This window comes from Candida pseudojiufengensis, assembly GCF_024610245.1.
Source record: "Candida pseudojiufengensis strain CBS 10847 chromosome Unknown scaffold9, whole genome shotgun sequence".
Taxonomy (NCBI): Eukaryota; Fungi; Ascomycota; class Pichiomycetes; order Serinales; family Debaryomycetaceae; genus Lodderomyces; species Lodderomyces pseudojiufengensis.
The window spans coordinates 201,895-215,671 of NW_026261525.1; the positions used below are offsets into that span (position 1 = coordinate 201,895).

At 34.0% G+C, this 13,777-nt stretch overlaps 4 protein-coding genes across 4 annotated transcripts; 3 read left to right on the top strand and 1 right to left on the bottom strand. All coding sequences in view use genetic code 12, as the record gives it.

The window, feature by feature from the left end:
* Nucleotides 1-25: 25 nt before the first annotated feature.
* On the top strand, nt 26-7,360 carry TOR1 (phosphatidylinositol kinase-related protein kinase; the record flags this gene model as incomplete). The annotated part of the gene is made up of 1 exon (XM_051756015.1): nt 26-7,360. One exon carries the CDS (start codon nt 26-28, stop codon nt 7,358-7,360), a length of 7,335 nt encoding a protein of 2,444 aa, XP_051615750.1.
* A 31-nt stretch (nt 7,361-7,391) lies between these two features.
* On the bottom strand, nt 7,392-8,498 carry RCL1 (rRNA-processing endoribonuclease; the record flags this gene model as incomplete). The annotated part of the gene is made up of 1 exon (XM_051756016.1): nt 7,392-8,498. The coding sequence occupies one exon, from the start codon at nt 8,496-8,498 to the stop codon at nt 7,392-7,394; it is 1,107 nt and encodes a 368-aa protein (XP_051615751.1).
* Nucleotides 8,499-8,729: 231 nt separating this feature from the next.
* TAF4 (Taf4p) lies at nt 8,730-9,827 on the top strand (the record flags this gene model as incomplete). The annotated part of the gene is made up of 1 exon (XM_051756017.1): nt 8,730-9,827. One exon carries the CDS (start codon nt 8,730-8,732, stop codon nt 9,825-9,827), a length of 1,098 nt encoding a protein of 365 aa, XP_051615752.1.
* A 215-nt stretch (nt 9,828-10,042) lies between these two features.
* YCS4 (condensin subunit) lies at nt 10,043-13,540 on the top strand (the record flags this gene model as incomplete). The annotated part of the gene is made up of 1 exon (XM_051756018.1): nt 10,043-13,540. The coding sequence occupies one exon, from the start codon at nt 10,043-10,045 to the stop codon at nt 13,538-13,540; it is 3,498 nt and encodes a 1,165-aa protein (XP_051615753.1).
* Nucleotides 13,541-13,777: the final 237 nt, after the last annotated feature.

Genomic DNA, 13,777 nt, shown 5'->3' on the forward strand with positions numbered 1-13,777 from the left:
AGAGGACAACCATCAAAAGGACGTCATGTCAACAACTGTAGCCACCACGACTACAAATAATTTACAAGTGGTTGATGGTTTAGCCTTGAATGAAATATTTAAAGGACTAACCTCAAGTTCCGAAGAAGAGAGATCAAGATATGCACAAGAATTACATACTTATTTATCATCAATTGCAAGAGACTTATCAACGGAACACTTCAATAGATACAACAATGACATAAACAAAACCATATTTGAACTACTACATCGAGAAAAAACATCAGAAATATTAGGTGGTATTGCTGCGTTGAATGCCTTAATTGAATTTGATTCTGGTGTAGGAAAAGAGAATGCAAGTAAAACGGCAAGATTCTCAAATTATCTTGGCTCCTTGATATTATCAAATGATCTAGTGATTATGAAACAGGCTACAAGAACTTTGGGACGACTAGCGACATTGGGAGGAAATTTGACTGGAGATTTCGTAGATTATGAGGCAAAGAGAGCGATTGAATGGCTTCAAAGTGATAGTCGACAACATGAAAACAGAAGACATGCAGCAATATTGATAATAACAGCCCTAGCAGATTATGCCCCGACATTACTATATCCTTTGACAAATCAAATTTTTGAAAATTTATGGTCACCAATTAGAGATTATAAACTAATAATTAGAATAGACGCAGCCGTAGCTTTACAAAAGTGTATGCAAATAATATATGATAGAGACCCCACAGCTCGACTGTTTTGGATCAAAAGAATGATTGAACTGGCTTCAAAGTTACTTAATGAAAATCAAGACATGAATAACGACACTGGTAGTTCTTACAATTTAATTCCATCTACATCTCAACTGAGTGAAAACATACATGGATCATTACTAGTGTATAAAGAACTTTTAAAATATTATAAAGACCCTTTTATAGTTTCAAGATTTGAGGTAATTTATGAAAACACTATGTTGTACAAAAATCATAAAGTTCCAACCGTGAGGCAAGAATTGACTAAAATTCTCCCCTTACTTTGCAAAGTCAATACAGAACTATTTGTTGAGAAGTATTTGCATAGAACATTTTACTATTATTTATCACAATTGAAAAAGTATAAAAATCAACATAATGAAATTGCAAACCAGGATAAAAGTGTGATATTCAAAAGCATTGGGCTTATAGCTATAGAGGTGGGTAACCAAACTGCGACTTATCTTGATGCAATATTAGACAATATTAGAGAAGGTTTAGCTCGAAATTTTGGAGTTCAACTGTTTGAAGCAAATGAAAACGTAATTACAGCGAATATTGCATCATTATCAGCTAATTCAAAATATACCACTAGTAAGAAAGAAACGGAACCAGCTATTTTTGACTGTATAGGAAAGCTTTCAATAGCAGTTGGACCAGCCCTCACTAAGCATCTACAGCGAGATATATTAGACATGATGTTTGCAAATTGTTCACTTTCTAAACATATGCAAGATGCTTTACAAACATTAATCAAGAACATACCTACTTTAACTTCATTAATAAATGACAAACTACTCAATCTACTTAGTTTGGTCTTGTCTGGTAAAGCTTTTCAACCTCCTGGTTCACCATATGGAAGTATCAAGATGAAATCAAACCTTGCTAAAGATTGCAGATTAATTATGATATCAAGAGATACAGGTCTAAGTATCAACAATATTCGAGCGGATCCACAAAATTACGAAAGACTTGATAGTCAAATAATTGTCCAAGCATTGGAAATGCTAGCTGCTTTTAAATTTGATCATTATCAATTGAATGAATTTGTAAGATATTGTACTATTAACTATATTGAGAGTAATAACCTAAAAGTAAGGCTCACAGCAACTGTTACATCATGTGAAATATTTGTGAGAGATCCTATATGTCAACAAGTTAGTGTAAATGCTTTGAATGCTGTCAATGAAGTACTAGCTAAATTGTTGGCAATTTCAATAACTGATCCTGCTCCTGAAATTAGAATCGCAGGGTTAACTGTACTAGCTAATGCTGGTAATTTTGATCCACAGTTGTCCCAAGCTGATAATGTCAGACTACTTTTCATTGCATTAAATGATGAGGTTTTTGAGGTAAGAAAAGTTGCAATCAGAATATTAAGTAGATTGTCATCTATAAATCCAGCTTATATTGTACCATCATTGAGAAAAACTTTAATCCAACTTTTAGCAAAACTTGATTATTCAACCACTAGCAGAAAGAAAGAGGAAACATCTATTTTACTATCAATTTTAATAAGCAACTCGAAAGAATTGACGAGACCTTATGTTAAACCAATTGTGGAGGCATTACTACCAAAAGCAAAAGACACTAGTTCATCAGTAGCATCAAGTGCAATAACATGTTTAGGAGATTTAGCAGTTGTTGGAGGTGAAGATTTGAAACAATTTATTCCAAGTTTAATGCCTTTAATTTTAGAAACATTCCAGGATCAAAGTTCATCATACAAAAGAGACGCCGCTTTAAAAACATTGGGTCAATTATCTTCATCATCCGGCTATGTGATTCAACCGCTACTTGATTATCCTCAATTATTAGGTATGTTGGTAGCAATCCTTAAATCAGACAACTCCATAGAAATAAGAAGAGAAACGGTAAGGTTGTTGGGTATATTGGGTGCTTTAGATCCTTATAAACATAGAGAAGTAGAGCAAAATTCAAAAAGTATACCAGCGGAACAAAATGCACCACCAGTAGATGTTGCATTGTTAATGCAAGGTATGTCACCATCAAATGAAGAATACTACCCTACAGTAGCCATCACAAATCTAATGAAAATTTTAAAAGATCCATCTTTGAGTTTACATCATACTAAAGTTATTCAAGCTATCATGTACATATTTCAAACTTTAGGATTAAGATGTGTTACATTTTTACCTCAAATAATTCCTGGAATGATTAATGTTATACATACATGTCAACAATCAATGTTGAAATTCTATTTCCAGCAGTTAGGGGATATAATAGTGATTGTGAAACAACATATAAGACCTTTTTTGGATGGAATATTTCAAGTTATAAAAGATTTTTTTTATGTGAGTCAGCTTAATATTCAAGTGACAATTATCAATGTGATACAGTCTGTCTCAAAAGCGTTGGATGGCGAATTTAAACTATATTTGCCAGAAGTGCTTACTTTATTACTAAGTGTATTTGATGAAGACAAATCTGCTAAAAGAGTGTCATCATTGCATGTGCTCAAAAGTTTTGTTGTATTTGGAAGTAATATTGAGGAGTTCGTTGATATCATTATACCTACAGTAGTAAAAATGTTTGAATCAGGTCCATTTGAGTTAAGAAAAGCTGCTATTGAGACTATAGGTAGATTGTCAAGAAATGTGATGCTTAGTGATATGGCGTCACGAATTATCCATCCATTACTACGTGTGATGTCTACAGAAGAGCTACGTGAGTCTTGTATCAACACACTAAACTTAATGCTTTTACAATTGGGTTCAGAATTCACAGTATTTATTCCAATTATAAAAAAGACTTTAATTCAATATAATATACTAGCACCAAAATTTGAACAATTAGTAAGTCGACTATTAAATGGAGATCCATTACCTTTACACGTTGAGGAGTACGATAATGGGCATTATGATGCAGCTTCTTCAGATATGCCATCAAAAAAACTCCCAGTTAATCAAGCAGCTTTGAAAGTCGCATGGGATGCAAGTCAAAGACGTACTAAAGAAGATTGGCAAGATTGGATAGGAAGATTAAGTAAAGAATTACTTCTTCAAAGTCCATCGCATGCAATTAGAGCATGTGCAGGGTTAGCATCAGATTATTATCCATTAGCAAAAGATTTATTTAATGCTAGTTTTGCAAGTTGTTGGAGTGAATTATACTCCCAACATAAAGAAGAGTTAGTTCAATCATTTTGTATTGCCCTTTCATCACCTACCAATCCTCCAGAAATTCATCAAATCTTATTAAATTTGGCTGAGTTTATGGAACATGATGATAAGTCTTTACCAATCGCTATAAGTACTTTAGGTCAATATGCTCAACGTTGCCACGCATTTGCAAAAGCACTTCATTATAAAGAATTGGAATTTTACGAGGAACCTACTACCCCAACTATTGAGTCGTTGATTAGCATTAACAATCAACTCCAACAATCTGATGCAGCAATTGGTATTTTAAAGCATGCACAACTTCATCATGATTTGCAATTGAAAGAAACTTGGTACGAGAAATTGCATAGATGGAATGATGCGTTAAAGGCGTATAATGAAAGAGAAAAAGTTGAACCAGACAATATGGAAATCACTATGGGTAAAATGAGATGTTTTCATGCTTTAGGAGAATGGGAACAACTATCAGAATTAGCTCGCAGCAAATGGGATAATACAAGTAGTGATGTTAAGAGAAGTGTGGCTCCACTAGCTGCAGCTGCTGCATGGGGTTTAGGACAATGGGATAGAATGGACTCATGTATTAAAGTGATGAAAACTGCATCACCAGATAAAGCATTTTTTAACGCCATTTTGAGCTTACATAGAAATAATTTTGAAGATGCTTCAGAGAATATTTTAAAAGCTAGAGACCTTTTGGTAACGGAAATTACAGCATTAGTTAGTGAAAGTTATAATAGAGCATATGGTGTTGTTGTGAGGGTACAAATGTTGGCAGAATTAGAGGAAATAATTAAATATAAATGCTTACCACAAGGGTCAGAGAAGAGAGCTATTATGCGTAAAACTTGGAACACACGATTACTTGGTTGTCAAAGAAACGTAGATATATGGCAGAGAATGTTAAAAGTTAGAGCATTAGTTATAAAACCGAAGCAAGATATGGACATGTGGATTAAATTTGCAAATCTTTGTCGGAAATCAGGAAGATTGAATTTAGCAGAAAAATCTTTGAACTTATTGCTAGAAGAAGGTTCACCTGAAAATCCGTCAAGAGCTCCCCCACAAGTTGTTTATGCTCAACTAAAATACATGTGGACCAAAGGACAAAGGCCAGAAGCTTTACGTCATTTAGTTGATTTTACGACAAGAATGTCTCAAGATTTAGGATTGAATCCAAATGATTTGATAACACAACCATTACCTTCTGAGGGACCTGGCATACCGAAGCATGTTGATGAATACACCAAATTATTGGCTCGATGTTTCTTGAAACAAGGTGAATGGCAAATTGCATTGAATAACAATTGGAGATCAGAAACTTCCGAAATCATATTAGGTGCTTACTTATTAGCTACTCATTTTGATAATAAATGGTATAAAGCATGGCATAATTGGGCTCTTGCAAATTTTGAAGTTATTTCATTGTACACTAGTCAAAATCAAGGGGAAGAAAAAAAATCAAATGATCTCGATGGAACTATCCATATACAACAAACTAATGTGATTCCAATTGAAGCAGTCCAAAGACATGTCATTCCGTCCATTAAAGGATTTTTCCATTCAATTGCATTATCAAATTCAAACTCACTTCAGGATATGTTAAGATTGCTCACTTTATGGTTTAAATTTGGTGGTATACCAGAGGCAGCTAAAGCTATGAATGAGGGCTTTAATATGGTTAAAATCGATACTTGGTTAGAAGTTATTCCACAATTGATTTCACGTATACATCAACCAAATGAAATTGTTAGTAGATCGTTGTTTGGTTTATTAACCGACTTGGGCAAAGCTCACCCTCAAGCATTAGTTTATCCATTAGCCGTAGCTATCACTTCAGAATCAGCCAGTAGAAAAAAGGCAGCTCAATCTATCATAGAAAAAATGAGGTTCCATTCTTCAGTCTTAGTTGATCAAGCAGAATTAGTCAGTAGAGAATTGATAAGAGTTGCCGTCTTGTGGCATGAACAATGGTATGAAGGTTTGGAAGATGCTTCAAGATTATTTTTCGGTGAACATAATACAGACAAAATGTACGAAGTTTTGGAACCGTTACATCAAATGCTACAAAGAGGTCCAGAAACAATTAGAGAACAGGCATTTGCAAATGCTTTTGGTAGAGAATTAGCGGATGCATTTGAATGGGTCTTGAACTTTAGACGTACAAAAGATATTACGAATTTGAATCAAGCTTGGGATATATATTATAATGTTTTTAGGAGAATTACTAGACAATTACCACAACTTGTTAGTCTTGAATTACAGTTTGTTTCACCTATGTTAGAGAAAGCTCATGATTTGGAATTGGCTGTACCTGGAACTTATGAGGCTGGTAAACCTGTGCTCAGAATCATTGGATTTGATCCAACTTTTTCAGTAATTTCATCAAAACAAAGACCTCGTAAGTTGTCATGTAGAGCAAGTAATGGTAAAGTATACCAATATGTTTTGAAAGGTCACGAAGATATAAGACAAGATAATTTAGTAATGCAACTATTTGGACTAGTCAATACCTTATTAGTCAACGATCCAGAATGTTTCAAAAGACATCTAGACATACAACAATATCCTGCAATACCACTTTCTCCTAAAGTTGGCCTATTAGGTTGGGTTCCAAATAGTGACACTTTTCATATGCTTATTAAAGGGTATAGAGAATCAAGAAGTATTATGTTGAATATCGAACATCGTTTATTGTTGCAAATGGCACCTGACTATGATATCCTAACGCTATTGCAAAAAGTTGAAGTATTTACGAGTGCATTAGATAATACAAGAGGTCAAGATTTATACAAAGTGTTATGGTTGAAATCAAAATCATCAGAAGCTTGGTTGGATAGAAGAACCACATATACTAGATCTTTGGCGGTTATGTCTATGGTTGGCTATATTTTAGGTCTAGGTGATAGACATCCTTCTAATTTAATGCTTGACAGAATTACTGGTAAGGTTGTACATATTGATTTTGGTGATTGTTTTGAAGCTGCAATTTTGAGAGAGAAATATCCTGAAAAAGTTCCATTTAGGTTGACCAGAATGTTGAACTATGCTATGGAAGTTAGTGGTATTGAAGGGTCTTTTAGAATTACATGTGAACAAGTAATGAGAGTATTGAGAGATAACAAAGAATCATTGATGGCCATTTTAGAAGCATTTGCCTATGATCCTTTAATCAATTGGGGTTTTGATTTTCCAACAAAAACTTTAGCTGAAGCCACAGGTATCAAAGTTCCGCAAGTTAATATAGTCGAGCTATTGAGAAACGGTCAGATAGATGAACAAGAGGCTAATCGATTACAGAAACAAAACGATTTGGAGATTAGAAATGCTAGAGCAGGTTTAGTTTTGAGAAGAATAACAGACAAGTTGACTGGGAATGATATTAAGAGATTGAAAGCTTTGGATGTTCCTACTCAAGTTGACAAATTAATACAACAGGCTACGAGTGTTGAGAACTTATGTCAACACTATATTGGATGGTGTTCGTTCTGGTGATTGTCATATTTACCATTAAGATATTTTGCTACTATGCTATTTTTTTAGATACATTAGTAAACCCATTACCTTTGAGTGACAAAGTTATAAAATTTTCATCACCATCAATCTCTTCAGCATCGTCTTTAAAATATGCTTCCGTTCCAAATATTTGTTTTACATCTCTCAAAGCGAAAATCAATTTTTCATCGATTTCACTTTTATGTATTTTAATTCTACCTATGTCTTCTTTTCCTATTATCATGAATATTATTGCCATAATAATTTGATATCTTCCTATAGCACCGCTTTTTGTGATTTCTTCAATCAATTGATAGGCAGTCAACTCACCCAAATCTTCAGGAAGAGATTGGGCTTCACCTACGTTTTCGGCGATAATTCTCCAACCTCTTTTAGATTCAGCCGCCAAAGTGATTCCAAACCCTGGTGATTTGCCGGCATTCTCACCTCTCCAAACGTCAGCAGTAATATTAACTTCGCAGCCTGTATTTTTCAAAACTGATCTGGCCGAATCGATCATTCTGTTTACAATCGAAGGTGACACTCTTGTACAATATGCAACACCTCTTATTGCAGAAAACTTAGGTATATTTAAAACATGTATGGTTAATGGGGTAGGTATCAATAAATTACAAATTAGATGAACTTCTCCTCCTCCATTTGGCGGAGATCCTCTCTTTATAGTATGCAACAAACAATCTCGTACTCCAAATTTCTCCATTATTGGGAATAAACCCCATTTTATAGCATCGACACCTGTTTCACCATTTAAGTTTGTCAACCCATTGAAAATTATGTTAAATTTTTTTTTGGAAAATGGAGCTAGCATTAACATTGGCTCTATAAAGTATCCTACCGATTTTGAGTTTGGGCAATTGTGTGTCAATTCGCCCCCAATTATTATCCCAGGTCTATATATTATTGTGGTACCAGTGTATGATATTTCTATATGTGATCCATTTGTAACAGCTTCTAGTAGTCTCAAAAACGAGACTTCGTAGTCTTTTAAACCAGGGTTAAGATCATTTGACCTAATTTTTATGATTTTAATTGATTTTCCACTTAATGTTGATAGTATTAGTCTTAATTTAAAATTTTGATGACCTTCAAAAATTGTCACATTTGAAATGTTCGACATTTCAAACTATCTAAATAATCGATACGTGAGTTCTATGTTTGATTGATGTTTTAAAAGTAAGATGATCATCTTGTAAAATGTTAAATATATTTCGCTAGCTAAGATGTCCTAGAATGTTTTTTCCGACACTACGACGTAATTTGACAATTATAGAATTGATATACCGAACAATAACTTATATAATGTCTAAACAAAACTTCTATTACATCAAGTCAATTCACCGTTTGTTCAATGTCTGATCCTTCCGATGCCTTATCACAGAAAAGACAAATACAAGATCAAGCCGGTCCGAACAATACGAAGAAATTTAAACCAAATGGTCAAAATGTCACTGAAGATCCAGATATTCAAAGTTCAATGAATATTATTCAAACCCAAAATAATTTAAATCAGCCTTCAAACCTAGCGACTATTCAGTTACAATCAGGTACAGGACTATCATCCGTGCCTAATGTGTCTGAAACTAAAACACAGCAAGAGCAGGAAAAACAAGATACATCCAAATTAAATGATGCAATTGCAGCGGCGGGTGTCGATATACAGAGAGAAGAAGAATTGCTTTTACAACAACAACAATCAAGAAGGTTTGAGGGTCTTCAAGATAGACCATCTTTTACTACTACATCAAAGACTACGCCATTTTTGAATCCATATCATTTAGCTGCTTTCATTGATAAAATAGCTAAAACTCGTCAAATAAACCAAAATTTTTTAGAAGACGGAGACATGTTAAATCTAATTTCAGCCGCTTGTGAGAATTGGATTGCCCATATAGCCAGCAAAACCTTGATACTATCACGCCATAGAAGAAGAGGTATTGTGACATCTTCTACCAAAAAAAATACATCTTCATCCTCTTCATCATCGTCTTTTCAAAGATCAGGTGTGAGTCGAGAGTTGAGAAATATGGCATTGAGACAAAAAGAAATGGAAGAAAAAAGAGTTCAAAAAAGATTAGCATTAGGTTTGGAAAAAAGTTCACATGATTCAACAAACGAAGAAAATAATGATGGAAAAGCTGGCGCTGAAGATTCTATGCACAGAGCTGCCAACGCCACTGCGTCTATGATGACCATGGGTAAGAAGAAGTATAGTTGGATGAATGCTGGAGGTGGGAATTCAAGTGGAGCAGATTTTGATAAAGGAAGCAACGGAGTTAAAAACAGGCAAAGTCCGATCATAGCAATAAGAGGAGATAATGGACTAAGATATAGAGAAGTCAGATCAGGTAACTCTATAGTGTTGAAGGATTTGCTAGGAGCTATTGAAGATCAAAAAAAAGGAACACAACATGCTATTGTCAAAGGTTATGCGAAATTGAGAGATTAGTTTATCACCGTAATATGATGAAATGAAATAGTAATATAACGAATTGTAGATAACGTTGTGAATGTATTCTTTTTTTCTAATCCTTTAATTCACAATTTTATGTGTTAAATTTAGTGTTTGAGATAATTTTGTGTAGTTTCACATTTCATTTAAAATCTTTGTTTACATTTTTGATTTACTTTGAATCGATACTCAATACTTACAACAAATGCAATATGGAGTTCAATCTCGCGTCGTACTTCAACTCATTTGACATAGACAAAGATTATGAGATAAATGTACCGGATATAGCGTCTACAATCGAATCGCTCATAGAGTCATTGGCGAACAATCCAGAGGTAATCACGACCAATGAGGATTTACTTGAAGAACTTATAGAAGTAACACATGGCTTCAAAGAGCTACCTTCAAAACAGCAGCAGCAGTTGGCCTACCTAATCGTTTCCTCAGTCAATATCATAGCACAGCAGTACGCGCAGCTTTTAAAGGAAGAAGATTTTCATGAATCTTTAGACCAAGTCAAGTCCACAATGGAAAGATATGGTTACTTAATGTTTGTTTTATTGAAGCAGCTAGGCAAAGAAGATTTTTCACAAATTGGAGTAGCCAAAACAAAAAATTCAGTGCCCAAAGAACTTAGAGCCAAATGGGAGTCAAATTGTACCGAGGTGGAGAACGGACTAGTTGCAGTTAAAACCATATTGAATTTAGAATTAAATAAAATATTTGTGACGAGTCCAGAAAAAGATGCCTTCATTGAATTATTTTCAAGACCAATCATAAACTTTTTAGAAAGCCCGGAAAGAATGAAAATTGAAGGATTGAAGTTATTGATAATAGAGGATTTATGCATTGCTGTATCTGACCATGGACATGGAAAAATTTTGAAACATTCCTTAGTTCAATGTCTAGCTTTTTACTCACATCTTCCACAATTTGTTGCTCAATTTTTGAACAAACTTTCCGCAAAATATGATCATACACAATTGACAGAAGAAATTTTAAGAGAAATTGCTCAAACCCGATTTAATGCGAATGATACAAATGGACCAAAAGCATTTGCCGATTTTTTAGTCAAACTTTCAGAATTAAGTCCGTTGCTAATTTTAAGGCAAATGACCAGTATTTCACAGTTGTTATCAAACACCAATCAATCATTGAGATGTGCAGTCATAGAATCGTGCGGTAACGTTGTGGTTAGCATTATTAAAAACATGCAAAAATCCATGGATGATGAAGACGATCTAACCAGGAACAACAATCAACAACTTGACAAATTATTAGATTTATTGCAAGAAAGATTTTTAGATGGAAATACATTTGTCAGGTGTAAAGCATATCAGTCATTTACTAAAATTGCTGAATTGAAAGTTAAGATGAATGCTAGAAGAAAAAAGATAATGAAATTAGCCGTGAGGGCTTTGGATGATAAAAGTGGATTTGTTAGAAGAAATGCTATTAAATTGATAGGTAAATTGATCATGAATCATCAATTTCAGGGTGTTCACGGTACTCAACTTAACTTATCGTTTTGGAAGGAGAAATTAGTTGAAGCAGAAGCAGACGTAGAACGGTATTTACCAAAAGTCAGTTCTCAATCGAATGCAAATGAAGAAGTCGACGAGATACTAGATCATGATGAAGTCCAAATGGACATTTCACTGGTTAGTCTCGGTAAAGAGAAAAACACAAACAACAGTAACGATGATATTAATAATGATAATGACGACTACGATAATGAAATTAATGAAGATAACGCTAACGACCCCAACCAAGATGACATTAACGAAAACAGTTTTCAATCAATTGTGGATAAATTACCTGATAGGGCTGTTTTGGCAAGAGTTAAACTAAAACTTGAATTTTATAAAGATGCTGTTGAATTCATTGAATTAATACATAATGGTGTGTCTGTTGTATCAAAGTTATTGTTTTCGAAAAACAAGAACGAATCAATTGACTCGATGGACTTTTTGGTTTTAACAGATGTTTATGGAATTGAAAACTCGCAAGATGGAATAAGAAAAATGCTTCATTTGGTGTGGATTAAAGGTTCGTCAGAGGAAGGAAAATCCGTTGCGTCACATTTGATTGACTGCTATGTCACATTATTTTTAACTGCTCCGAGTGGTACCAACCTTGAAAAGGCTACTCATGTTGCAAAGAACTTGATTGAATTAACATATGATGCGTCATTAGCCGATTTAGCTTCCTTGGAAAAATTGCTAGGTTTAATATATGAGAATAAATTCAAGAATAGTGAGGTGATACAAGTATTGTGGCAAGTTTATAGTGCCCAAGTGGATGATGAATCAAAAGTTCGAAAACAAAGGAGAGGAGCAATTCAGGTACTAGCGATGCTAGCATTAGAAGATCCGACAATTATGAAACAGGGGTTATCATCCTTATTAAATATCGGTTTGGGAGAGAAAGGAAAATCAGATTATGAATTATGTCGATGCACATGTATAGCATTAAAGCGTTTTCCCACCTTCATTAGGGGCAATGCTTCAGGAAAAACTGAGGAAGAAATCAAAGCGGTAGGGAAGTTGGTCGATACATTGAAGTTATACACTACCAACCCCGAATGGTTTTCTGTTGCTGAGCAAGCTTTGAATGCAATATTCAAAATATCTTCTGACCCAGCACTCGTTTGTTCAACTTTGATTCAAGAGAAGTCTAAAAAGGTGTTTTTGATGGATGACGAGGAGCTGAAAAGTATGTCATTATCTCAACTACTATTCTTAGTTGGCCATATTGCAATAAAGAGTATAGTATATCTTGAAAATCTTGAAGGTCAATTTAAGAAGAAAAAGCTAGCCACAGAAGCAAAAGACACACAAGCAAATGAAGAGGATGGAGAAGAAAATCCTGATAATGAATTGGAAATGATTGGTGGAACGTCGGAAGATGACTTTGCTGATGCTATAATCCACGTTAAAGAACGAGAATTTTTATATGGTGAGACATCAATTTTGAAAGGGTTTGGTCAATTAGTAAGAAATATTTGTTCCAACTTAAATCAATACAACAACACATTGTTGCAAAGACAAGCTACCTTGTGTTTAGTGAAATTGATGTGTATTTCATCCATCTACTGTGAAGAGAATTTACCAATGCTTTTAAAAATTATGGAAGAGTCGAAAGATCCAATTATTAGATGTAACTGTGTCTTGGGTTTGGGTGATTTAGCGGTCAGTTTCAATAGATTGATTGATGAAAATACGGATAATATATATCGTCGTTTGAGTGATGAAGACTTAACAGTGCAGAAAACATGTTTAATGACAGTAACATTTTTAATCTTAGCAGGGCAAGTGAAAGTGAAAGGACAGTTATCATCCATGGCCAAATGTTTGGAACATTCAGATCAAAGTATTAGTGATATGTGTAAATTATTTTTTGCTGAGTTGGCAACGAAAGATAATGCGATTTACAACAGTTTTATTGATATTTTCAGCGGCTTGTCATTTGACGAAAATTTAGAGCAAGAAGAATTCAAACGAATTATGAAATTTTTGGTTGGATTTGTTGAGAAAGAACGTCATCAAAAACAATTGAGTGAAAAGTTATTGGCAAGATTATCTAAAGTGAAGAATGAAAAAGAATGGAAGGATGTTGCTTTTGTTTTGGAAAATATTGGTAATAATAAAAATAATGAGACTATAACTGAAACTTTAAAAGAAGGATATCAAATAGTTGAAGCTAAGTAGTTGGTAATAAATATTTTCCTTATTGAGGTACTGTTTTCAATGCTCTTAACAGTTCTGTAGTATCAAATTCAAAATAAAAATCATAATCTAGAGTCCAAATTAACACCTGTAGATCTGAAAACGGAAACTGAGCCGCAATCGAATAAGCACATTTAAGTAGAGCCGCATTCCTAAATCAGAAAAGTAATCTTAAACTTGATCGATATAGCATTTATCCCTTCTTGACAACCCAATTGA